The sequence below is a fragment of the Lithobates pipiens genome, unplaced genomic scaffold (genome assembly GCF_037356315.1).
Source record: "Lithobates pipiens isolate NorthernLeopardFrog02 unplaced genomic scaffold, aLitPip1_a1.2 Scaffold_10, whole genome shotgun sequence".
Classification (NCBI taxonomy): domain Eukaryota; kingdom Metazoa; phylum Chordata; class Amphibia; order Anura; family Ranidae; genus Lithobates; species Lithobates pipiens.
The window spans coordinates 3,128,029-3,152,774 of record NW_027507686.1 but is presented as its reverse complement, the minus strand read 5'-3'; the positions used below and the strand labels follow the sequence as shown (position 1 = coordinate 3,152,774).

Sequence of the window (24,746 nt, the reverse complement as noted above, 5' to 3'; positions counted from 1 at the left end):
ATGTTGGAAAATTGGGTCGGACGGAGATTCGGACGGAATCAGTCTGATGCATACCACACACAGTCAGATTATCTGACGACACGGTTCGATAGGACACATTCCGACAGATTCTCCGACCGTGTGTACAAGGGCTTAGAGGGCACCCATACGTCTTAGAGGGCACCCATACGTCTTATGGGGCCCACATACGTCTTATGGGGCCCACATATGTCTTATGGGGCACACATACGTCTTATGGGGCACACATACGTCTTATGGGGCACACATACGTCTTATGGGGCACACATACGTCTTAGCCCTTGTACTCACGGTCGGACATTCCGACAACAAAATCTGTCGGATTTTGTCCAACGAATTTTGTCCGAAACTGCTGTTGCATACACACGGTCGGACAAAGTTGTCGGAAAATCAGATCGTTTCAGAACGTGATGACGTTATTTCGTTACGACGGGGCTACGTTCAGGCTAGTAGCCAATAGCTTTGGTGTAGGAATTTGATCTGAGCATGCGTGGCACTTTGTCCGATCGGAATTCTCTACAAGCGATCTGACAAAGTCCGATCGGATCATGTTGTCGGAAAATTTTATAGCCCAGCTCTAAAACTTTGTCGGTCGGATATTCCGACGGAAACAGTCCGATGGAGCCCACACACACGGTCGGATTATCCGACAACGCGGTCCAATCGGACATTTTCCGTCGGAATGTCTGACCGTGCTTATAGGGCCCACATACGTCCTATAGGGGCCACATACGTCTTATAGGGCCCACATACGTCTTATAGGGCCCACATACATCCTATAGGGCCCACATATGTCTTATAGGGCCCACATACATCCTATAGGGCCCACATATGTCTTATAGGGCCCACATACATCCTATAGGGCCCACATATGTCTTATAGGGCCCACATACATCCTATAGGGCCCACATATGTCTTATAGGGCCCACATACATCCTATAGGGCCCACATATGTCTTATAGGGCCCACATACATCCTATAGGGCCCACATACATCCTATAGGGCCCACATATGTCTTATAGGGCCCACATACATCCTATAGGGCCTACATACGTCTTATAAGGCCTTTGTTCCTGACAGACAGGTTTGCATTCCCATACAAATCTATTGTATATGAATGGAAATCCCTAAGATGCACCTGTCAATTCATGAAACACGAGGCCCAAGGCCGTCAACACAGAACTGTAGATTCATCAACCAGAGAATGAAATGCAATACAAACAAATATATAAATGCAGTGGGCAACTGAGAATCAGAACTGGAGGAAGGAGCAATGGAAGAAGGTGGTCTGGTCTGAGGAATCATGTGGATGGCTGGGGGGTGGAAGAGATGGCATCAGGATGCAGTATGGGAAGAAGACACGTACCACCTACCTACCTAAGTGACCAAGTCCACCACTTCATGAACACTGCATTCCCTGATGGCAGTGGCGGCCCGTTGTATGGGGTATGAGGGGTGGCTTGTTGTGTGGGGTGGTTCGTTGTATGGGGTATGAGGGGCAGCTCGTTGTATGGGGCATGAGGGGCAGCTCGTTGTATGGGGCATGAGGGGCAGCTCGTTGTATGGGGCATGAGGGGCAGCTCGTTGTATGGGGTATGAGGGGCAGTTCGTTGTATGGGGCGTGAGGGGCAGTTCGCTGTATGGGGCGTGAGGGGCAGTTCGCTGTATGGGGTGTGAGGGGCAGCTTGTTGTATGGGGCATGAGGGGCAGCTCGTTGTATGGGGCGTGAGGGGTAGTTAGCTGTATGGGGCGTGAGGGGCAGTTTGTTGTATGGGGCGTGAGGGGCAGTTCGTTGTATGGGGCATGAGGGGCAGCTTGTTGTATGGGGCATGAGGGGCAGCTCGTTGTATGGGGCGTGAGGGGTAGTTAGCTGTATGGGGCGTGAGGGGCAGTTCGTTGTATGGGGCGTGAGGGGCAGTTCGTTGTATGGGGCGTGAGGGGCAGTTCGTTGTATGGGGCGTGAGGGGCAGTTCGTTGTATGGGGCGTGAGGGGCAGTTCGTTGTATGGGGCGTGAGGGGCAGTCCGTTGTATGGGGCGTGAGGGGCAATTAGTTGTATGGGGTATGAGGGGCATTTCGTTGTATGAGGTGTGAGGGGGCAGTTCGCTGTATGGGGTATGAGGGGCAGTTCGTTGTATGAGGTATGAGGGGCAGTTCGTTGTGTGGGGTATGAGGGGCAGTTTGCTGTATGGGGTGTGAGGGGCAGTTCGTTGTATGGGGTGTCAGGGGCAGTTCGTTGTATGGGGTATGAGGGGCATTTCATTGTGTGAGGGGGCAGTTCGCTGTATGGGGTATGAGGGGCAGTTCGTTGTATGAGGTATGAGGGGCAGTTCACTGTATGGGGTATGAGGGGCAGTTCGTTGTATGGGGTGTGAGGGGCAGTTCGTTGTATGGGGTGTGAGGGGTAGTTCGTTGTATGGGGTATGAGGGGCAGTTCACTGTATGGGGTATGAGGGGCAGTTCGTTGTATGGGGTGTGAGGGGCAGTTCGTTGTATGGGGTGTGAGGGGTAGTTCGCTGTATGGGGTATGAGGGGCAGTTCGCTGTATGGGGTATGAGGGGCAGTTCGTTGTATGAGGTATGAGGGGCAGTTCACTGTATGGGGTGTGAGGGGCAGTTCACTGTATGGGGTGTGAGGGGCAGTTCGTTGTATGGGGTGTGAGGGGCAGTTCGTTGTATGGGGTGTGAGGGGCATCTGGCCGGATGACAGATATAAGAAGCTCATTATCACGGACTCTTTATAAGGAACATTGCTGTCATGGTGTGCTGTACGCTGATTGGCCAGCGTTGTCCGGGCGGAACGTTGAGCCGCCTCTCTTGTTTCCGAGGGACGGGTGCATTAGGCGGACCGTCCCCCAGTCACAGGTAGAAGGTGAGCTCTGCTGGGAGAATACACAGACAGTGGGGCTGTTGAAGCTGCGCTCGGTGATGGGGTGGGGGAGGATGTGTAAGGGGCTGCACAGGCGGGTGGAGGAGGGCTTGTAATGTCAGCACAGATTGTGGGGGGTCAGTACTGGGGGGGCCCCAGGCTGGTCAGTGGGGGAGGGGTATAAATAGAGCTGGGGTCTGAGGCTGAGGAGGAAGAAGATCTTCCATGTTGGTCTCCAGACTCCTCTGTACATCACACCCTGACCTCCCATAGGAGGGAAATATACCCTGACCTTCTACAAGGTGCAAAGGTCATACCAGGGGTCACCCATGTCAGAGCCCCTCCCCCCACAATGTGCCGGAAAGTGTCATCGTGAGCCCTGCGTCCCACACACCATATCACCAGAAGTATTGGGACGCCTGCCTTTACACAAACATGACCTTTAATGACACCCCAGACTTAGCCCGGAGGGTTCAATATTGAGTTGGCCCACTCTTTGCAGCTATAACAGCTTCACCTCTTCTGGGAAGGCCGTCCACAAGGTTTAGGAGGGTGTCTATGGGAATGTTTGACCATTCTTCCAGAAGAGCATTGTGAGGCCAGGCACTGATGTTGGATGAGAAGGCCTGGCTCGCAGTCTCCGGTCGAATTTATCCAAAACGTGTTCTATGTGGTTGAGGTCAGGACTCTGTGCAGGCCAGTCAAGTCCCCCGACACCAGCGATGTGGCACGAATGCCCCCCCCCCCGACACCAGCGATGTGGCATGAATGCCCCCCCCCCCCGACACCAGCGATATGGCATGAATGCCCCCCCGACACCAGCGATGTGGCACGAATGCCCCCCGACACCAGCGATGTGGCAAGAATGCCCCCCCCCGACACCAGCGATGTGGCAAGAATGCCCCCCCCGACACCAGCGATGTGGCAAGAATGCCCCCCCCGACACCAGCGATGTGGCAAGAATGCCCCCCCCGACACCAGCGATGTGGCAAGAATGCCCCCCCCGACACCAGCGATGTGGCAAGAATGCCCCCCCCGACACCAGCGATGTGGCAAGAATGCCCCCCCGACACCAGCGATGTGGCAAGAATGCCCCCCCCCGACACCAGCGATGTGGCAAGAATGCCCCCCCCGACACCAGCGATGTGGAAAGAATGCCCCCCCGAAACCAGCGATGGGGCACGAATGCCCCCCCCGACACCAGCGATGGGGCACGAATGCCCCCCCCCGACACCAGCGATGGGGCACGAATGCCCCCCCCGACACCAGCGATGGGGCACGAATGCCCCCCCCCGACACCAGCGATGGGGCACGAATGCCCCCCCCCGACACCAGCGATGGGGCACGAATGCCCCCCCCCCGACACCAGCGATGTGGAAAGAATGCCCCCCCGAAACCAGCGATGGGGCACGAATGCCCCCCCCGACACCAGCGATGGGGCACGAATGCCCCCCCCGACACCAGCGATGGGGCACGAATGCCCCCCCCCGACACCAGCGATGGGGCACGAATGCCCCCCCCCGACACCAGCGATGGGGCACGAATGCCCCCCCCGACACCAGCGATGGGGCACGAATGCCCCCCTGACACCAGCGATGGGGCACAAATGCCCCCCGACACCAACGAAGGGGGCACGATTCCCCCCCCCGACACCAGCGAAGGGGGCACGATTCCCCCCCCCCCCCCCCGACACCAGCGATGGGGCATTGTTTATTCCCACTGAAGTAAGGACCTCTTCTATTCCCACAGTCTGCCCCCCCCCCCTTTAAATTTAAATTTTAAACAGTAAACTGGCCCTTTGATTACAAAGTTTGGAGCGCCGTGGTGTAGAAGATTGGGATGAGACCTCATGGGGTCAGTGATGGTAGATCTGGGCGTTCCAAACATTAAAGGAGAAGTAGGGCCAAAGCGCTTTTGTCCAGTGGGTGACCGGAGTGCACTTCTGTGACCCTGATTCAGCCGGCAGCGGGCTAAAGTCCACTGTTTGATGTCACCAAGCCGGTCAGAACTCTGGAGGGATCCACCCAGTTGCCTGAGTGGCAGTTGGCTTAGTCTCTCTCTCTCTCTCTCTCTCTCTCTCTCTCTCAGCACATCGCTTCAGTGAGTGACGGAGGGGGCAAAGCAGAGAGGCGGTGACTGACAACCATCGGCTCTCTGCTCAGTAATGACCGAGAACTGAGATATCGGCTGTCTTTGATCGCTCGTTTCTCAGTCTTAGAAGCGGCGGGGGACCAATGCTTCTTCCACCTAGGTGAGGAGGAGTAGCAGTATTTTAAAATCCCGCTTCACTTCTCTTTAAAACGCCCTCCCACTCTATGCCCCATCCAATGGGATGCTCAGATTGATAAATGGGGCGGAGACCAGTGCTACTTTGAGGCTACACCCAGTCAAGTCCTCAAAGCCGTTGTGAAATGTCATGTGGGCACCGATGGGCACACTTTACCACTGTCTGTGGAAGAGGTTAGAAAGTGGCGCTTTGTAATCGAGGTCATTGTACCAATTTATACACATCAGATTCCTAAAGAATGAGGGAAGAAGCAATCAAAATGTTTTTTTTTTTTTTTTCTTTCCTGAGGTTCATCTTCAATCACCATATAATCTGTGCAATCATAGGTTACAAAAATGGTTCTAAAGCCTAAACATTTTTATCTTAACACAATCCTTGCATTAAAAGAGAAGTATGTGTTTTTGTTGAATTTATTTTTTTATTAAATCACACCTAGGTGGATGCAGCATTGTACTGCCCCCCCCCACCCCCCCCCCCCCCCACCGTTTCTAAGGGTAAAGAAATGAGCGATTAAACACTGCTGATCGCTCAGTTCTCTCCTCGGCTCTGAGCAGAGAGCCGTGACTGTCTGTCTCTGGCTCTCTGCTCCTCCCACGCTCACTGGAGCACTGGTCTGTGGAAGGGGGGGGGGGGGGGGGGGTGGCTGGTTCTGACTCAGCAGCTCCATGCCAGTCCAGGTTCCTGGGTGGATCCTGACCATATAGTCACAATCTTTCCACATCCTGGAGCAGCTCTGTGACATCAGTTTTAGCCCACTGTCTACTGAAAACCGGTCTCAGGAGTACAGGAAGAACTGCACTCCTGTGATTCACAGGAGGAGTACAGCCAAATGAGCTTTCCCCGTACTCCTTTGATGCCTAAAAATGTTTCGGCATTAAATGATCTTTCCCTGTACTTCTTCTTTGATGCCTAAAAATGTTTCGGCATCAAATGAGCTTTCCCCGTACTTTTTCTTTGATGCCTAAAAATGTTTCGGCATCAAATGAGCTTTCCCCTACTTCTTCTTTGATGCCTAAAAATGTTTCGGCATCAAATGAGCTTTCCCCGTACTTTTTCTTTCATGCCTAAAAATGTTTCGGCATCAAATGAGCTTTCCCCGTACTTCTTTGATGCCTAAAAATGTTTCGGCATCAAATGAGCTTTCCCGTACTTCTTCTTTGATGCCTAAAAATGTTTCGGCATCAAATGAGCTTTCCCCGTACTTTTTCTTTGATGCCTAAAAATGTTTCGGCATCAAATGAGCTTTCCCCTACTTCTTCTTTGATGCCTAAAAATGTTTCGGCATCAAATGAGCTTTCCCCGTACTTTTTCTTTCATGCCTAAAAATGTTTCGGCATCAAATGAGCTTTCCCCTACTTCTTTGATGCCTAAAAATGTTTCGGCATCAAATGAGCTTTCCCGTACTTCTTCTTTGATGCCTAAAAATGTTTCGGCATCAAATGAGCTTTCCCCGTACTTCTTCTTTGATGCCGAAAAATGTTTCGGCATCAAATGAGCTTTCTCCGTACTTCTCCTTTGATGCCTAAAAATGTTTCGGCATCAAATGAGCAGAAGAAGTACGGGAAGTACTTCTTCTTTGATGCCTAAAAATGTTTCGGCATCAAATGAGCTTTCCCCGTACTTTTTCTTTGATGCCTAAAAATGTTTCGGCATCAAATGAGCTTTCCCGTACTTCTCCTTTAGATTCCTAAAAATGTTTCGTCATCAACATCCCTCCCTTTTTTACTTATCTGAGCCCTCATTTGATCCAGCACTGTGCCCGCCTGCAGTCACTCTCTCCTCTCACTTCCTGGTCTCCTTGGCTTCGCTGAGGCATTTAAATCTGAGTACAATTCTTTTGAATAAAATGTTGAAAGATAAGTAAATGTCCGTAAGTGAAGATATGGGGACCAACGTAGGTCCTAATAGTGATAAACCAAAAAGTAGTCTAGTGAAATGGGGGGGGGGAAAAAAACAATCCAAGTGTATCGAAACAATAATGTGTCACATAATTAGTGAAAATTGATAGAAGATCCACCACCAAAGTCACCAATCGCTTACTGGAACGATTGAACTCAAATAGGTGTACACCTAATGAGTCAATCAGTCTGGGAAGTCTAGCCGATTCCGCTGTTACCCCCCCCCCCCCCCATTCACACCTATGTGAATTAGATGTGCGTTTCCCCACATCTAATTCGCATAGTAGGAGAATGTGACTGTCTCCCTATGGAGCCGCTTCACATATCTCCGGGGCGGCTGCGAAGCGCACTGCAGAAAAACTCTGCGCGTCTTTGGCACCGTTTCAGGGCCGAATTCAGGCATAGAATCGGTCCTGATTCGTCCCTGAAACGGGGAACAGGGACGCACATCACTTGCAGCACGTTATAGCGCGAACCCGGGCTTGCCGTCTTACAATCGCTGTTTATATCTTTGGAAATATGAGTATAACTTTTATATTTTCTGATTTAAATTTCATCCATTCCATATGAAAATTACACTATGTGTCCTCCTTTTTCTTTCCATATCTAATGGTTGGGCGGTCTGCCCTATATATTGCCCTATCTGCTGATATACATTGGTCTGAACATCCCCTGGAGATTGAGCCTTTGCTGTGAGCCTGAACCATCCTTGGTATCTCACAAAAGCCTGATTGACTCATTAGGTGTACACCTATTTAAGTTCAATCGTTCCGGTAAGCGATTTGTTTCATTTTGGTGGATCTTGTATCAATTTTCACTAATTATGTGATGCCTATAGTTTTGACACATTATTGTTTCGATACACTTGGATTGCTTTTTCCATTTCACTGGACTACTTTTTGGTTTATCACTATTAGGACCTACATCGGTCCCCATATTTTCACTTATGGACATTTATTTATCTGTGTACATTTTATTCAAAAGAATTGTACTCATATTTTAGTGCTGCACTTTACTTTAACATATTTATCTCTGCATTTTGAATCACTGCTGTGCTGGCTGCTTATCCTTGCACTTTTGGACAGCGCGGTATACGTTTGTCTATTTCATTTTGCTGAGACATTGGCTTCTGCTTTCAGTCAATCAAAGCCAGAAGTGAGGGGGCTGTAGGTGGAGCAACAGGGCATTTTTCCCTTTAAGGGGATAATCCTCTGGAGTCTTTGCAGTCTTCTTCTCTCCTCATCAGCAAATTCCATGCAAGAGACAGAGAGCAGGTAGTGTACCCCATAAAACCTTTTAATATTAAAAAATTGCACCTACAAAATGAGGCACTTTTCCCATAAAGTGCCAAAGAAAAGCACGTGTAGACAAACTGGCTGTCAGCCGATCAGAGTTTCGTCCTGAGGCGGTGACTTCTTCAGTACATATAAGTGAAAACTGATCAATCCTGATGATGTCTGCACTGGTGTGACAGGTACACTTGATGTAACCTGGGCTCTGTGTGTGTTTACAGTATAAGAACAGTAAGATCTGACAACTCGCAGCTCCCGGTCTCTCCTTTCTTCTGACACGGCGTCTGTGTGAGGAAGGAGAACCGCTAACGGCGAGTACCAGCATTTGTTTACATTCTGTGATTGGACAACAGTGATCAGGTGGTAAAGAGTTGCTGTCATTGGCTCTTTACCCCATCACAGATCGTGCTGCTGGGGGCGCTCATGAGTAGCAAGACTGGGAGGCCGTCATATGACAGCCACCCAGGATAAGGAAGCTCCCGCCCGGCTGTTGTTTTACAATTGATCAGATGGGAAGTGATTAACAATGCTGTTTCTTTAACCACTTCCCGCCCGCATTCCGTTATATGAAGTCCTGGACTTGAAGTGCCTGTATCTGGGTGATGGTTGCAGCTACAGGCATCATCAGAATATCTTTATTTTTTTCAGCTGGTGATTCTCTGTAATGTAAAAGCCATCCTAGTGGCTGATTAGCTGCTGGATTGCTTTTACAGACAGTGGGCGGGGACGTGTACATTTTGAAAGCGTCACCTATGGTGATTTTTAAGTACTATAGTTTGTCACCATTCCATGAGTGTGGCATGTTGGGTATCCATTTACTCTGCATAAAATCATCTTTCATATTTGACGAAAAAAAAAATTGGGTTATCTATTGTGTGTGAAAGGAACTGCTGCTCACAGATGAGTGGAACAGACCATAATCCTCATAGCATGGTGCAGCCGGTGAGGTGCACGCCCTGCCACTGCCAGCAGAAAACTCCTAGAACAAAGAAAAACGATCGGCTGCACTCTCGCACCATGCAATGTCGGCTTTATTGTATCAAAAGTGTTTAAAAAAAAAAAAGGTGCAGAGGAGAAAAAAAGGTTAACGCGTTTCACGCGGAGATTGTGCTTAGTCAAAACCACCACAAAGCATGATATCCATGTGAAATGCGTTAACCCTTTTGTCTCTTCTGCCCATGTTTGTGTTTTGTTTTTGTTTTTTAGTTTTTTTTTTTTTTTTACTGCTTTTAACACAATAAAGCCAACATTGCATTGAGTGCAGCCAATCGTCTTTCTTTGCTCTATATATTGTGTGGTGTTTTTTTATTTTTTTATTTCTGAAAAATCATTGTCTCGTTTTATTGTGTAGAAGATTTCGGTGGAAATTACTGCACTAAACTGACAGTGCAAAAGCATCTAACACTCAAAGTCCAAACAGAATATAGAAATACAATGCAGCGCTAAAAAAAAGATGATTATTGTGTACTAAAACCTTAACAGATGTTTAATATATGCAACAATATTCACTGTGATGACCTGGTGAAAAAAAAAAAAAAATATGTGAGATACAACTTAAATGTCCATAAAAATACAGTGACGATTCTTCACAAAAAAGTGACGGTGGACAACATGCGATTAGCAGGGAAGCTATGTGGATGAAGGAAAAGACCCTCTGTCATAAGGCAATGGATGGGTACTCTTACCAGATGTGGTGGACCCACTTACCAGCAGCAGTGGGTCAATCGAGCTTGTGCGGGCCGCATGCCTCACAGTGTAGATCCGAATGGTCACATGATCACTCTTTTTATATGTGCTCATTGAACTTTGATGTACCGTCATTTTAAATAAACCTTTTTGGTTCGACCTGCACCATATGGAGCCTTTCCCTTTTTTTTTCTTCTCCATTTTTGCCCTGGTTGGTTGAGCCTCTTTTACACATTTTGGCACTCTGAGGGTCAGTACATTGAGTGAAGATTTGGTTACAAGGATCCAGGTATCGTGTCGGGGTTGTCATCACTGAAGTCTGGGTGTATCCTGCTGGGAGTGACCACCTTTCCATTCGGATCTATAGTGTGAGGCATTGGGCCCACATAAGCTCGACTGACCCACTACCGCTGGTAAGTGGGTCCACCACATCTGGTAAGAGTACCCATCCATTGCCTTATGACAGAGGAACTTTTCCTTCACCCACATAGCTTCACTGCTAATCGCATGTTTGTCCATCATCACTTTTGAACGATCATCAGTATTTTTATGGACATTTAAGTTGTAGCTCACATTTTTATTTTTATATATATATATATATATATATATATATATATATATATATATATATATATATATATATAATTATAAAAAAAATTATTTTTCTTTTTTTCACCAGTTCATCACAGTGAATATTGTTGCGTAGATTACACATTTGTTATGGTTTTAGTACACTATAATCTTCTTTTTATTGTGTGTGTGTGTGTTTTTTTATTTTTTATTATTTAATTTTTTTTGTGTTTGTTATTAAAAAAAAAAAAAAAAAAACGAAAAAAAAACATGTTATGCTTACCTGCTCTGTGCAGTGGATTTGCTCAGAGCAACCCCCAAACCTCCTCTTCTTGGGTCCATGGCTGGAGCTTCTGTCCCCTTCCTCCTGTTGATTGCCCCCACAGCAAGCAGCTTGCTATGGGGGGCACCTGAGCCGTTTGGCCCTGTCCCCCACCCACCCCCCCTCCCACTCAGTTTGGCTGAGACAATCAATCGAGAGAGAGTCCCGGATGGTTGAGGCATTCAAGGACATTGCTGGGTAGAGAGGGGGCTCAGGTAAGTATGGGGGGGGAGGGGGGCTGCTGCACACAGAAGTCTTTTTATCTTAATGCATAAAATGCACCTTCTGCCTTTACAATCACTTTTAAAGTGCATTCTTTTCTCACAAAAAACTGCGTTTGAAAAAACGCTGCGCAAATACTGTGTGACATAACAAATTTCAGTGACCACCACTTTATTCTCCAGGGCCTCTGCTAAAAAAAACCTAATAAAAACAAAAAAACACATATATAAGGTTTGGAGGGTTCTGAGTAATTTTCTAGCAAAAAATAAAATAAAAAATTGACGAAGGTAATAATGTTACTAACAGGAGAAATGGAACAACTAATGCCGCGTACACACGATCAGAATTCCGGCCAGAAAAAGACAGATGAGAGCTTTTCATCGGAAAATGCGACCGTGTGTACGCTCCATCGGTATTTAGCTGTCCGAATTTCCGCCAGCCAAAAATTGATAGCATGTTCTCAATTTTCCCGACGGAAAAACTTTCTATCGGTAATTCCGATCGTGTGTATGAAATTCCGACACGCCAAAAATCACGCATGCTCAGATTCAACTTCGAGACAGAAGCTATTGGCTACTGGCTATTGAACTTCCTTTTTCTAGTCACGTCGTACGTGTCGTACGTGTTGTACGTCACCGCGTTTATAAATGATTGGAATTTGATGTGACCGTGATTAGGCAAGACAGCTTGAGCCGAATTCCGTTGGGAAAACCATCAGAGCTTTTTCCGACGAGAATTCCGATCGTGTGTACACGGCATTAGACATCAAGTAACTCTTGGCTGTGGCCAGTTATAATATAAAGTAACTCTTGGCTTTGGTTGGTATAATATAAAGTAACTCTTGGCTTTGGCCTTTTATAATATAAAGTAATTCTTGGCTTTGTTATTTGCAGTTTTGATGGATCCTCCAGCTGGAATTGCGCAGCGTCTTCGCTAATAGAGGAAATGACCGTGCTTTTAAGAACTGGCACTACAAGCCTTTGGATCTGCTGTGCGTTCCGCTGATAAGTAGGGCAATGGCTGCTGGGTGTCGCCTCTTATTACGCCCGCTCGGACTCTGCTACCACCGCACGCTTTTCTGCTCCCTTTACACTCAGGTTTCAAGCCATTCCCAGTCCTGGGCACCGGTCTTTTATAAGGCACCGAAATACGGCAATAGAACTGCTTTGATTGACCAACATGGGCAGCACAGTTACCAGGATCTATATCGCCGGAGCTGTGCCCTGTCCAGACAGATAACTTCTTTGTTGGGCGATCCAAGCAATGACGCCCGCCCCGAACGAGTTTCCTTCCTTTGCCCCAATGACTCCTCCTATGTGGTGAGCCAGTGGGCAGCTTGGATGAGTGGCGCCATTGCTGTTCCTCTGTATAAGAATCACCCACCCTCTGAGCTAGAGTACATCTTGCAGGATTCCCAGAGTGCTCTGGTGCTGGCAGAGACCACGTATACAGACGTTGTGGCACCGCTGGCTGAGAAGCTGGGCATCGCAAAACTTACCGTGCCGGATAGACAGTCAGGTGGGGTCATGGAGGACGCACCTGAGTTTGGCCTGGACTGGAAAGAGAGGGGAGCCATGATTGTATACACCAGCGGGACGACAGGAAGACCAAAGGGGGTGCTCAGCACTCACCACAATCTAAGCGCTATGGTAAGAACAACAAAACGTAGGAAGATGATGTTACATTGGGGGGGGGGGGGTACAGGAAAGGACTTGCTGCTCCAACTAATGGCAACTTTGCATAACTTACTCTGATATGGATATGCTCTTAAATTGCTTCATGTTTTTAGTAGGCCATCATTAACACCCTGAGCTCCGGAAGGTTTTACCCCCTTTATGGCCAGAACCTTTTTTGTTATTCAACACTGCGCTATTTAATTGGAAATTGCACGGTCATGCAGCGCTGTAAACAAATTAAATTTTATATCATTTTTTTTCACACAGTTTTCTTTTGATGGTATTTGATCACCACTTTTTTTTTTTTTTTTTTTTTTTTTTTTTTTTTAAATATATAATTTTGATTAAAAAAAACAAAAACATTTTCTACTTTCTGTTATAAAACATATCCAATAAAATCAAATGCCTCCATAAATTTTGGGCCACAGCATATTCTGCTACATGTCGCAAGTGCTGGCAGTGATATAGCTCTGATCGTGATCAAAATGCTGATCCGTACAAACACCATACTAGTAATGGCGGTGGTCAGCGACTTATAGTGAGGCTGTAATAGTGTGGTGGGAAATATGGCGCTAACTGACCCTGGTTGGGAGGGACACTCATGGACACTGACGTCACTAGTGACACTAATATTCTACGTGGACCCTGTACTAGTGGCATTGGCTGGGTGACGGGGTGATTAGGAGGGCAATCAAGGGGTTAAAGTGGTTCTAGAGGCTGAAGGTTTTTAGCCTTCGTGAATTCTATGCATGAAGGTTAAAAACTTTCTGTGTGCAGCGCCCCCCCTCCCCCCCCCCCATCCTTACCCGAGCTTTCTCCAATCCAGCGTTGTTCACGATAGCCTTGGCTGCCCCGGGACTCTCCCTCCTCATTAGCTGAGACAGAAGTGGGAGCCCATTGGCTCCCACTGCTGTCAGTCACAGCCAGTGAACCAATGAGGAGCGAGCGGGGCTGAGCGGTGGCTCTATGTCTTATGGACGCAGTACTATTGGATGTAGCAGTGACATAACAAAGGCTGGGTGCAAAGGTCAGACAATAATTGTATTTCTTTACACCCTCCATACAGGTAACGGCTCTGATAAAGGAGTGGGCGTGGAATAGAACCGATTGCATCCTCCATGTGCTGCCCCTTCACCATGTTCACGGCGTGGTCAACAAGCTGCTTTGTCCTCTGTGGGTCGGCGCCACTTGTGTCATGCTCCCTGAGTTCTCCCCGCAAAAGGTAGAAAATCTTCTGACTTTTTTATGTTTCACAAATTGAAGAGAATTTGACAATCTTCTTGTATTGATTGACTTCACTGCTCCACCTTCTTCTTCATCGTGATCAACATCGATTGTCCAAATGTCACTTTGGGGGTCCAGTTGTTGTAAATCTGACCATTTCATACAAGGACTGGTAAGATTGGGCCACACATTGAATAGTTATTAAAGCGGACCTCCCCCCCCCCCCCCCCCCCCCATAAACATTGACTCTTTTTAATCCTTAGGCTAATGCTTGTAGTAAATTTGGAAGGTACCGTACATTATATTTACTTATTTTAACCTCTTCCCGACCGCTCTGCGCAGATATACTGCGGCAAGGAGGCTGCTCTGTACCAGATCACGTACTAGGTACGTGACGTGACCTGGCACTTCCGAGTGCGCGCGCGTACCGCCGGTGTCCTGCTGAAAAAGGTCCCCCAGTGGATAATGCCACGCCTCCTCTGTACTGCGCAGGTGCAGTGATTGCACCATACGAACCACAACGGAGCTGCCGAAAATAGCCGAAGATTAACAGCTATGGGTCGGCTGTACACGGCCCCTGCGCAATGACCACGACATTGTGCCAGACGCTGCCGCGCGCTCCCGATGCTCATGCTACTCTGCAAGGGGCGGGTGTATTACTCTTATCTGGTGTAAGGGGCGGACGGCTACAGAAGATGGTGACTTCTTGGATCCCCGGCAAGGGATCCAAAAAGAGGAGGGTCGGGGCTGCTCCATTGCACAGAGTAGGCAAGTATAGACATATATTTGTAATTTTACAAAAAAAAAAATGTGAGTTTACAACCTTTGCTATAAAAGTCTGTAAGACTAAGCGGTCAGCAGCAGGAGAGATCCGACTCCCTCTGACATTCCCAGTAGAGTTTTTCATCAGGTGAACGTTTAGAGGGCACTTGACCTGCACAGCGATGATGTTTTGTAGAGATGGCCGCCTGCTGTAAATACAGCCCATAGATTTCCCTCTCTCTGTCCGCCCCGGCTGCTTTGAATGAAGAGGCTGTCGGGCGGTTTTTGACGTCTTTCTTAGCAGCAGTAAAGCGCGGTTCTATCTGCAATAATTTGGGGAGAAGTTTTCTGGAGTGGCGGTAGGAGAAGGTTTGGGGGTGGGGGGGGGGCTCTCTATAAACAGCTCTTGGGGAATATAAAGCCCGGAGTACGAGATCACAGAGGGCGTCCGTGTGCTGAGGCTGCGGGAGATTCACCTTTAATCAGTCCGCTCTCCTTTTTGCCTGTGAAGGCTTCTGCTCGTGGCGTAGTGCTGGAATGAGGGGGCCTGTCAGGCCCTGTTAGGAATCACATACATCAGCTGAGTGGGGAAGGGGGGGAGTGGGGGGAGATGGTAGTAGAAAGTCCTCTGAATGCAGAAAGCAGACTCAGTAAGTGTTCACATTTGTCCACTTCCCCTACAGGTGACACCACCGGAGCTGCTGCTAGTTGTCTTTTTCCAGCCTTGGCTCCCTAAAGTGGTAATAAACCCACAGATGTCATATAGCGCAGCTTACCATCATTAGATGTGGATGTGGTTGCATTTGTGGGGTTTTTATTTATTTTTTTCATATATTCCTCTGTTTTCACCTGGTGATCTGGCCAGTAACACACCGCCTGTATTAAGCCCCCATACACACTATTAGATTTTCTGCAGATTTTTGTCTGTTTGTAAGGGTTGTTTTTTTTTTTTTTTTTTATCTTTTTACTTTTTTTATTTATAAGATGCAGCTCGTTTTGCACAGATTGGCCCCCCGAACCTCGTTTTCTGGGGTCCCCCGGCAGCTCTCAGATAACCCCGTAGAAGAAGCTCTGTCCGAGGGGGGGGGGGAGTTACCTTGCGGGTGCGCTTCCGAGTCCAGCATTTAGCGTCCATAGCCACCGAATGTATGACTCTGCCCCGCCCCCCCCCTACGCTCGCGTCATTGGTTTTGATTGACAGCAGCAGGAGCCAATGGCTGTGTCGCTGCTATCAGTCTATCCAATCAACAACCGAGAACCGCAGACAGAGAGACAGCACGTCCCATGGGACAAGTTTGAGGGGTCAGGTAAGTAAAACGGGGGGGGGGGGGGGGCGGTCACTGACAGGTGTTTTTAGCTTAGGATGCATTAAGGTGAAAAAACACGAACCTTTACAACCCCTTTAAGCCCCGTACACAATATTAGATTTTCTGCAGATTTTTGTCTTCAGATTTACCAAAACCATGTATTGCAAGGGCCTGCGGCCTGCCTGATGCAGACAGATTGAAACTGTAATGCCGCGTGCACACGATCGGCATTTTGGCCAGCAAAAGACCGATGAGAGATCGGAAAATGCGACCGTGTGTAGGCTCAGAATCAGAATTTAGCTGGCCGAATTCCCGCCAGCAAAAATTTGAGAGCATGTTCTCAATTTTTCCATCAGAAAAACTTTCTATTGGAAATTCCGATCGCGTGTATGCAATTCCGATGAGCAAAAACTCACGCATGCTCAGATTCAACTACGAGATGGAAGCTATTGGCTACTGGCTATTGAACTTCCTTTTTCTAGTCCCGTCGTACGTGTCGTACATCACCGCGTTCTTGACGGTGGAAATTTGGTGTGACCGTGTGTAGGCAAGACAGCTTGAGCCGAATTCCGTCAGGAAAACCATCAGAGCTTTTTCCGACCATAATTCCGATCGTGCGTACGCGGCATTAAGGTTTGACCTCATATTTATATGGTTTTGGTAAATCTAAAGACAAAACTCTGCAGAACAATCTAATAGTGCGTATGGGGGGTGGGGGGTCTTAGAGCGTGCCCTCTCTCTGGATGAAGTAGCACAGGTAGGCACCTGCGATGAATACTAGCACATTATGACTTTACCTTGCAGGGGGAAAAAAAAAAGAGGCCCACACTCCAAAGACATGCAGGTAGGTTAATTGACTTCTGTCCAAAATTGGCCCCTAGTATATGAATGGGGACCTTGGATTGTGGGCTTCCTTGAGGGTAGGGACCGATGTGAGTGTGCAATGTACAGGGATAGGGACAATTGTAGACACTCACCCAGGTTGAACTGGATGGACTGGTGTCTTTATTCAACCTTACTAACTATGTAACTATGGTATATAACCACTTTAAAGGGATGATTGCAAAGTGTAAGAAAAGGTATTTTAGTGGCTGTATAGTCACCTACAGACAGCGATTCCACCCAAAGCATTTGTTTTTAATGAAGGGTGGCAGTACATGTTTGCAGTGGGGATGTGAAAGCTCGTCATTAAGGAAAGGGGGGAGGGGGAGCATATAGGAGACATCTCTGGCAATGGCCACCAGCGATAACAGTGTTGCGTTCAGCCAACTAGGTGATTGACTCTCCAAGGCTGGGGCAAGGGGATGTCTCATGCAGCTGGGCACAGCCTACAGTCACGCCAGCATTCATGGGGGCCCGAACGGCAAACAGCCGCCCGGAATATCTCTAATGTCAGGAGATGCCTTAAGGCCGAACTCCAGGCAGATCTATAAAAAACAGCCAATGAATGTAGATACATATTAGTTCAAAATCATTCTAGCTGAACCCCAGACAGATATAAAAAAAAAAAAAAAAAAAAAAAAAAAAAATGATGCAACTTTCTATTCGCTGATACATCAATAAAGTGATACTAAGCACACGCTGTGTAATTTCCATTCTCCCTATTTCTGTATGTGGATGACGGCGCTGTAATTATTTTTATTTAAAAAAAACAAAAAAAAAACGATGTTCCCTTTTTTCCTAATGAATTTCCAGCTGTCACATGACCCGGCTCTCTCCCAGCCTGTCTGCAGGGAAACATAAGCAGGTGGAGAGTCTAGTCCAAAGAAAAAAAAAACAGCCTTTTGGAATACAGAGTAAAAAATAAATAATATCAATAAACAGTTTTAAATTGTTGCACAAATATATATTTTTGAAATCAAATCTTTTATTATTTTTTGGCAACAACATGGGGTGGGCGGATTTCTGCCAGTCGCAGGCTGTGTCACGCCCCCTCCAGCCTGTGTCTTAGGATCAATCTACATGCATTATTCCCCCCCACCCCTATTGTTTTTAGCTGGTTAGTGGGCATAGTGGAGGAGGGAGTGGCCTGTCATTGTGTATACGCCCACATGTGTGACTCTATAGTCACATGGGCTGCTCGGCTGTGATGGGGAGGAAATGCTCAGTGTAGAAACTCGCTGAGACTGAGCATGTGCAGAGCTGACACCACAGCTGGCGAAATCCCTAGCGGAATTGGAGCTATGGACAGAAGGGGGAGATAGAGAGCAGCAGGATCAACCAGGATTGGTGCAGAAAAGGAGTATGAACAGCATGTAATACATCATTTTTATTGAGCGTTTCTGATGGGGGTTTAGTGACACTTTTAAATGTATTTGCGGTGCTTGAATGGGCTGCTGCGTCTGTGCAAACGTGAGCCGCAGCAAACGCATAGGTGCGAACCTAGCTTTACAGTGTATGCAAAAAGGAGTAGCTGACTGATTTGCGTTCACTTTCCTAAAGTTGCTTTTTAATTAACTTTTCAGAGAGGTGTGTGTGTGTGTGTGTGTGTGTGTGTGTGTGTGTGTGTGTGTGTGTGTGTGTGTGTATGTGTATATATATATATTATATATATATATATAAATAAAAATAATATAATATTATTGGTTTTAATAATATCAGCATGTTCAGTAGCTTGGAATGATTGACCCTTCTTGTCTTCTATTTAGGTATGGGAACACTTTCTCAGCAGAGAAGTTCCTTCTATCAACGTCTTCATGGCTGTTCCCACCATCTACAGTAAACTGATTGAATACTACGATTGCCATTTCACTCAGCCACATGTTAAAGACTTTATACAAGCCGTCTGCCGGGAGAAGATCAGGTACGATGGCTCTGCTTCACCCCAGAATGCCCTGAGCAGCACTGGGCCTGATGTATGAAGGAGGAGCTGCTCTCGTTACATATAGCAAGAAGTAATATTCCCCAAGTATAGTACAGAAGATTGAAGCCAGGAGAGCATTGTTGCCTGTGTAGGGCTGTAGGTTATAGCTGAATTCCAGGCATACCATGAGTTAAACCTTAACGAGGTGCGTACTGCCTCATCGACGTATCTCTATTATTCACATCTGACAGGGTTATTGTGCTCCAGGACTCTTAACTTCCAGAGCTGCTAACGCCGCTCACTGTAGTCTCAGTTTCTTCAAGAGCAGAGAGTTGCTGGAACTGCTATACTTGCCTTTCCCCTCCTTCTGCCCATTCACAGAAGCCTTTGTATTATGTGAAGTCATTCACAAAGGCTTCTGTGAATAGGCAGGGGAGTGAGGGCATAGCTGCTGTGTATGCTTATCTCCTTTTTCACAGCCGGAGTGTATCCTCCAAAAGTCCAATAAACATAGAAGTAATAATAAGTCCCAGAGGGGACATGCACTTCATTAAACTTGAATCATGGTGTGCTTGCACTTTTTGCAAAGTTGCTAAATTTGTGAAATTCAGCTTTGTCTGCAACCCAAAGTCAATAACGGACCATCCAATATTCATGGATTGTCTGGAGAGCAAGTGTCCACACCGTTGTCCTGTGATCAGATTAGTCCTGCATAACAAAAAAACATTGTAAATTCAGGCTTTAAAGAGACCCTGTCACCATCCCATGCCTACCGGCATAAACCTAGCTAATTGTCCCCACGTACCCAAAAGTCTTGCCTAGGATTGTTTTTTTTTTTTTTTTTGAAGAAGCAATAGATTTTATTCAAGTTGAACTGGCTGCCAGCTTACGGATTGGCTGCATGCTTTGACAAGATACGCTAACTTTCAATAAAACTTTGTGAAAAACGCTGATTTCCTCCCATCAGGTTAATGGTGTCTGGTTCCTCGGCTCTGCCTGTGCCAGTTCTGGAACGATGGCGGGAGATCACCGGTCACACACTTCTGGAGAGATATGGCATGACAGAAATTGGCATGGCTTTAACCAACCCACTAAATGGACCGAGAGTGCCAGGTAAGTTGCATACCTGGTAGTTGCCTAGGTGTTTTCTGACCTAAAATACAGTTCGAGCTGCAGTATTCTCCTCCTTTCCAGTTCTGTCCCCTGTAGACTTAGCCCTGTGTGAGGTCCAGCACTGTTCCTCTCCTAGATTGAATGACACCTAGGGGATTTATTTACTAAATCTGGAGAACTCAAAATCTGCTGCAGCTGTGCATGGTAGCCAATTGGCTTCTAACTTCAACTTGTTCAATTAAAGTGGAAATCCGCTCAAACATCCTATGGCAGCTGCCATAACCCTGGTATCCTCCTCTTTGGCGGGTGGTCCGGTTTCTGATAATAGTGGTCTCTGCGGTGGATTCACCGCAAGATCGCTTTTATCTGCGGTGGGAGAGGGGACACCCCCCCCCCCCCCCCCCGCACTCCGGTGCTCTCCGCCGTTGGCAGCACTTGCAAGACCGCTGCGCAAAACCGGTATGACAGAAAGTATTGCAATGACTGCCATTTTATTGGAGGTAGGGGAGGAGCCTGTTCACCGAACACCGAACATTATGCGGTGTTTGCGGCAAATTCGAAAGCCGGAAAACACCGTTAAAGTCTATGGGACATTAACGTGAAAAACCAAAAGTGCTAATTTTAAAGGCTTATATACAAGTTATTGTCATAAAAAGTGTTTGGGGACCCGGGTCCTGCCCCAGGGGACGTGTATCAATGCAAAAAAAAAAGTTTTGAAAGCGGCTGTTTTTTTCGGGAGCAGTGATTTTAATAATGCTTAAAGTGAAACAATAGTCTGCCTGTAAAGTAGCGCATGTTTCCCATGTTTAGAACAATATCACAGCAAAATTACATTTCTAAAGGAAAAAGTCATTTAAAACTGCTCACTGCTGTAATGTATTGTCAGATCCAGGCAATACAGATAAAAATCATTGAAAAATCGGCATGGGCCACACCCCCCAGTCTATTACCAGGCCCTTTGGGGATGAAACCTGGAAGGCCGCAGGAAAAGGGGGGGCGAGAGAGCGCCCCCCACTCCTGAACCATACCAGGCCACATGCCATCAACATGTTGATGGGGACAAGGGCCTCATCCCCACAACCCTTGCCTGGTGGATGTGGGGATCTGCGGGCGGGGGGCTTTAACAAGATGACCCCCAGATCCTTCCCCCCCCCCCATGTGAATGGGTATGGGGTACATTGTACCCCTACTCATTCGCCAACAAAAGTGTCAAAATGTTATAAATGACCGTAGCCAGTCCTTTATTAAAAAAACAAAAACTGTCTATCCATCCTCAATCACAGTGCAGACGGACCGGAAAAAACAAAACAAAATAAACCGCAACAACTCCACCTCCGACTGAATCTTCTTCGCAATGACAGATATTATATAGCTGAGGGTGAGGTTTGATGGGTGGATGGCCGGGGGGCAACTGGGATTGATGGGTGGATGGCCGGGGGGCAACTGGGATTGATGGGTGGATGGCCGGGGGGCAACTGGGATTGATGGGTGGATGGCCGGGGGGCAACTGGGATTGATGGGTGGATGGCCGGGGGGCAACTGGGATTGATGGGTGGATGGCCGGGGGGCAACTGGGATTGATTGGTGGATGGCCGGGGGGCAACTGGGATTGATGGGTGGATGGCCGGGGGGCAACTGGGATTGATGGCTGGATGGCCGGGGTTTGCTGGGATTGATGGCTGGATGGCCGGGGTTTGCTGGGATTGATGGCTGGATGGCCGGGGTTTGCTGGGATTGATGGCTGGATGGCCGGGGTTTGCTGGGATTGATGGCTGGATGGCCGGGGTTTGCTGGGATTGATGGCTGGATGGCCGGGGTTTGCTGGGATTGATGGCTGGATGGCCGGGGTTTGCTGGGATTGATGCATGGATGGCCGGGGTTTGCTGGGATTGATGCATGGATGGCCGGGGTCTGCTGGGATTGATAGGTGGATGGCCGGGGTTTTGCGCGGATTGAGGGGTGGATGATCGGGGTTTGCACGGATTGAGGGATGGATGGCCAGGGTTTGCGCCGATTGAGTGGTGATTTGGCTGGGATTGATGGGTGGATGGCCGGGGTTTGCTGGGATTGATGAGTGGATGGCCGGGGTTTTTGCGGATTGATGGGTGGATGGCCGGGGTTTTTGCGGATTGATGGGTGGATGGCCGGGGTTTTTGCGGATTGATGGGTGGATGGCCGGGGCTTGCGCGGATTGATGGGTGATTTGGCCGGGGTTTGCGCGGATTGATGGGTGGATGGCCGGGGTTTGCGCGGATTGATGGGTGGATGGCTGGGGTTTGCGTGGATTGATGGGTGATTTGGCCGGGGTTTTTGTGGATTGATGGGTGGATGGCCGGGGTTTTTGTGGATTGATGGGTGGATGGCCGGGGCTTGCGCGGATTGATGGGTGATTTGGCTGGGGTTTGCGCGGATTGATGGGTGGATGGCCGGGGTTTGCGCGGATTGATGGGTGGATGGCCGGGGTTTGCGCGGATTGATGGGTGGATGGCCGGGGTTTGCGCGGATTGATGGGTGGATGGCCGGGGTTTGCGCGGATTGATGGGTGGATGGCCGGGGTTTGCGCGGATTGATGGGTGGATGGCCGGGGTTTGCGCGGATTGATGGGTGGATGGCTGGGGTTTGCGCGGATTGATGGGTGATTTGGCCGGGGTTTGCGCGGATTGATGGGTGGATGGCCGGGGTTTGCGCGGATTGATGGGTGGATGGCCGGGGTTTGCGCGGATTGAGGGGTGGGTGGCCGGGGTTTGCGCGGATTGAGGGGTGGATGGCCGGGGTTTGCGCGGATTGATGGGTGGATGGCCAGGGTTTGCGCGGATTGATGGGTGGATGGCCAGGGTTTGCGCGGATTGATGGGTGGATGGCCGGGGTTTGCGCGGATTGATGGGTGGATGGCCGGGGTTTGCGCGGATTGATGGGTGGGTGGCTGGGGTTTGCGCTGATTGAGGGGTGGGTGGCCGGGGTTTGCGCGGATTGATGGGTGGATGGCCGGGGTTTGCGCGGATTGATGGGTGGATGGCCGGGGTTTGCGCGGATTGAGGGGTGGGTGGCCGAGGTTTGCGCGGATTGAGGGGTGGATGGCTGGGGTTTGCGCTGATTGAGGGGTGGGTGGCCGGGGTTTGCGCGGATTGATGGGTGGATGGCCGGGGTTTGCGCGGATTGATGGGTGGATGGCCGGGGTTTGCGCGGATTGAGGGGTGGGTGGCCGAGGTTTGCGCGGATTGAGGGGTGGATGGCTGGGGTTTGCGCGGATTGATGGGTGGATGGCCGGGGTTTGCGCGGATTGATGGGTGGATGGCCGGGGTTTGCGCGGATTGATGGGTGGATGGCCGGGGTTTGCGCGGATTGAGGGGTGGATGGCCGGGGCTTGCGCGGATTGATGGGTGGATGGCCGGGGCTTGCGCGGATTGATGGGTGGATGGCCGGGGCTTGCGCGGATTGATGGGTGGATGGCCGGGGCTTGCGCGGATTGATGGGTGGATGGCCGGGGCTTGCGCGGATTGATGGGTGGATGGCCGGGATTTGCAAGCTCTTTGGAAGGTGGAGGTTGAAATAACATCTCCGGCTGTTTATAGCCTAGCCTCGGAGCGCGGAAGGAGTTAACTCTGCTGCCTTCTCCTGAGTTTCTCTCTGTTCACGCACAGAATTATGAATTATTCATGGGCAGCTCACGCCTCTCCGGGTCTAATCAGGGCTTTAATTGGAGGTTTAGATCACAGTTGGCTAATGGCTGCTCCAGCAGGGACCTGGTGCATTATGACAGGCGGATCACAGTGTGTCTTATCACCGGCCTGTCTCAATTCTCCCAGGGCCCCTCCACACACAGCAGCATGTGGACCCCCCTGAGCCCAGCACATGCAGCATCCTCAATTACACAGCTCTGCTCTCACTGCCAGCCTCAGCGAGGAGGGGGGGGGGGGGGGGGGTTGAGGCGTTTAGCAAGGGCGTCCGCCTGTTCTGTGTACCGAAGTAATAGGTGTTGGGTTTTAGCTCCTAGTTTTAGGCGCAGAATATTTTATATGCAAAATGCAGGGAAAAAAACAAATCCATGGCGTCATTCCATAAAAAGAATTATCGACTGTAAGTTCACATAAACATCCATTTCCTTAGTCACATCTGTCTGTATAAATGCCCCTATAAAAGGGTAACTTTCCTGCCCCCACCTGAACTTCAAAAGCTACCAAAAGTCATGCTTTGTGTGTTGTATTCTTATCTTATGTCAAAACATTCCTTAAAGTGATTGATATATATAATATATATATTTTTTTTAACTAGCGTGTCATACTTGCCGGCTCTGTATAAAAATTTTGCACAGAGCAGTCCTGATCCTCCTCTTCTCGGGTCCCCCACCAGTGCTCCTGGCTCCTCCCCTGCCGAGTGCCCCCACAGCAAGCAATAAAAAAATTTAAATATTGAAAATAATAAAACGCAAGCGTGTGTGTGTGTGTGCGCGTGTGTGCGCGTGTGTGCGTGTGTGTATGTGTGCGTGTGCGTGTGTGTGTATATGGTTGGTGAGTCCAAATGTCGATTTGCTTGACACTAACAAAAGTCCCAAAAACAGTGAAACGGATGAGATGAGTTTTGATTTCCAAAATCCCAAAGACCACCTTTGTGAATTCACCGACCGCCACGTATAGATGTGCTCTTAGACCCCTTTCACACTGAGGTGGTGCGGACGTTAGCGGTAAAATGCTCTACTTTT

At 48.6% G+C, this 24,746-nt stretch overlaps 1 protein-coding gene across 1 annotated transcript in view; it reads left to right on the top strand.

The window, feature by feature from the left end:
- Positions 1-2,843: 2,843 nt before the first annotated feature.
- The window catches only part of ACSF3 (acyl-CoA synthetase family member 3), a 45,232-nt gene continuing 23,329 nt past the window's right edge, over positions 2,844-24,746 (top strand). The window contains exons 1-5 of the mRNA XM_077451064.1: positions 2,844-2,888; positions 12,056-12,811; positions 13,905-14,060; positions 18,780-18,934; positions 19,902-20,047. Coding sequence (XP_077307190.1) covers positions 12,179-12,811; positions 13,905-14,060; positions 18,780-18,934; positions 19,902-20,047 — 1,090 coding nt within the window. The 5' untranslated portion in view covers positions 2,844-2,888; positions 12,056-12,178. The remainder of the gene's footprint in view (positions 2,889-12,055; positions 12,812-13,904; positions 14,061-18,779; positions 18,935-19,901; positions 20,048-24,746) is intronic.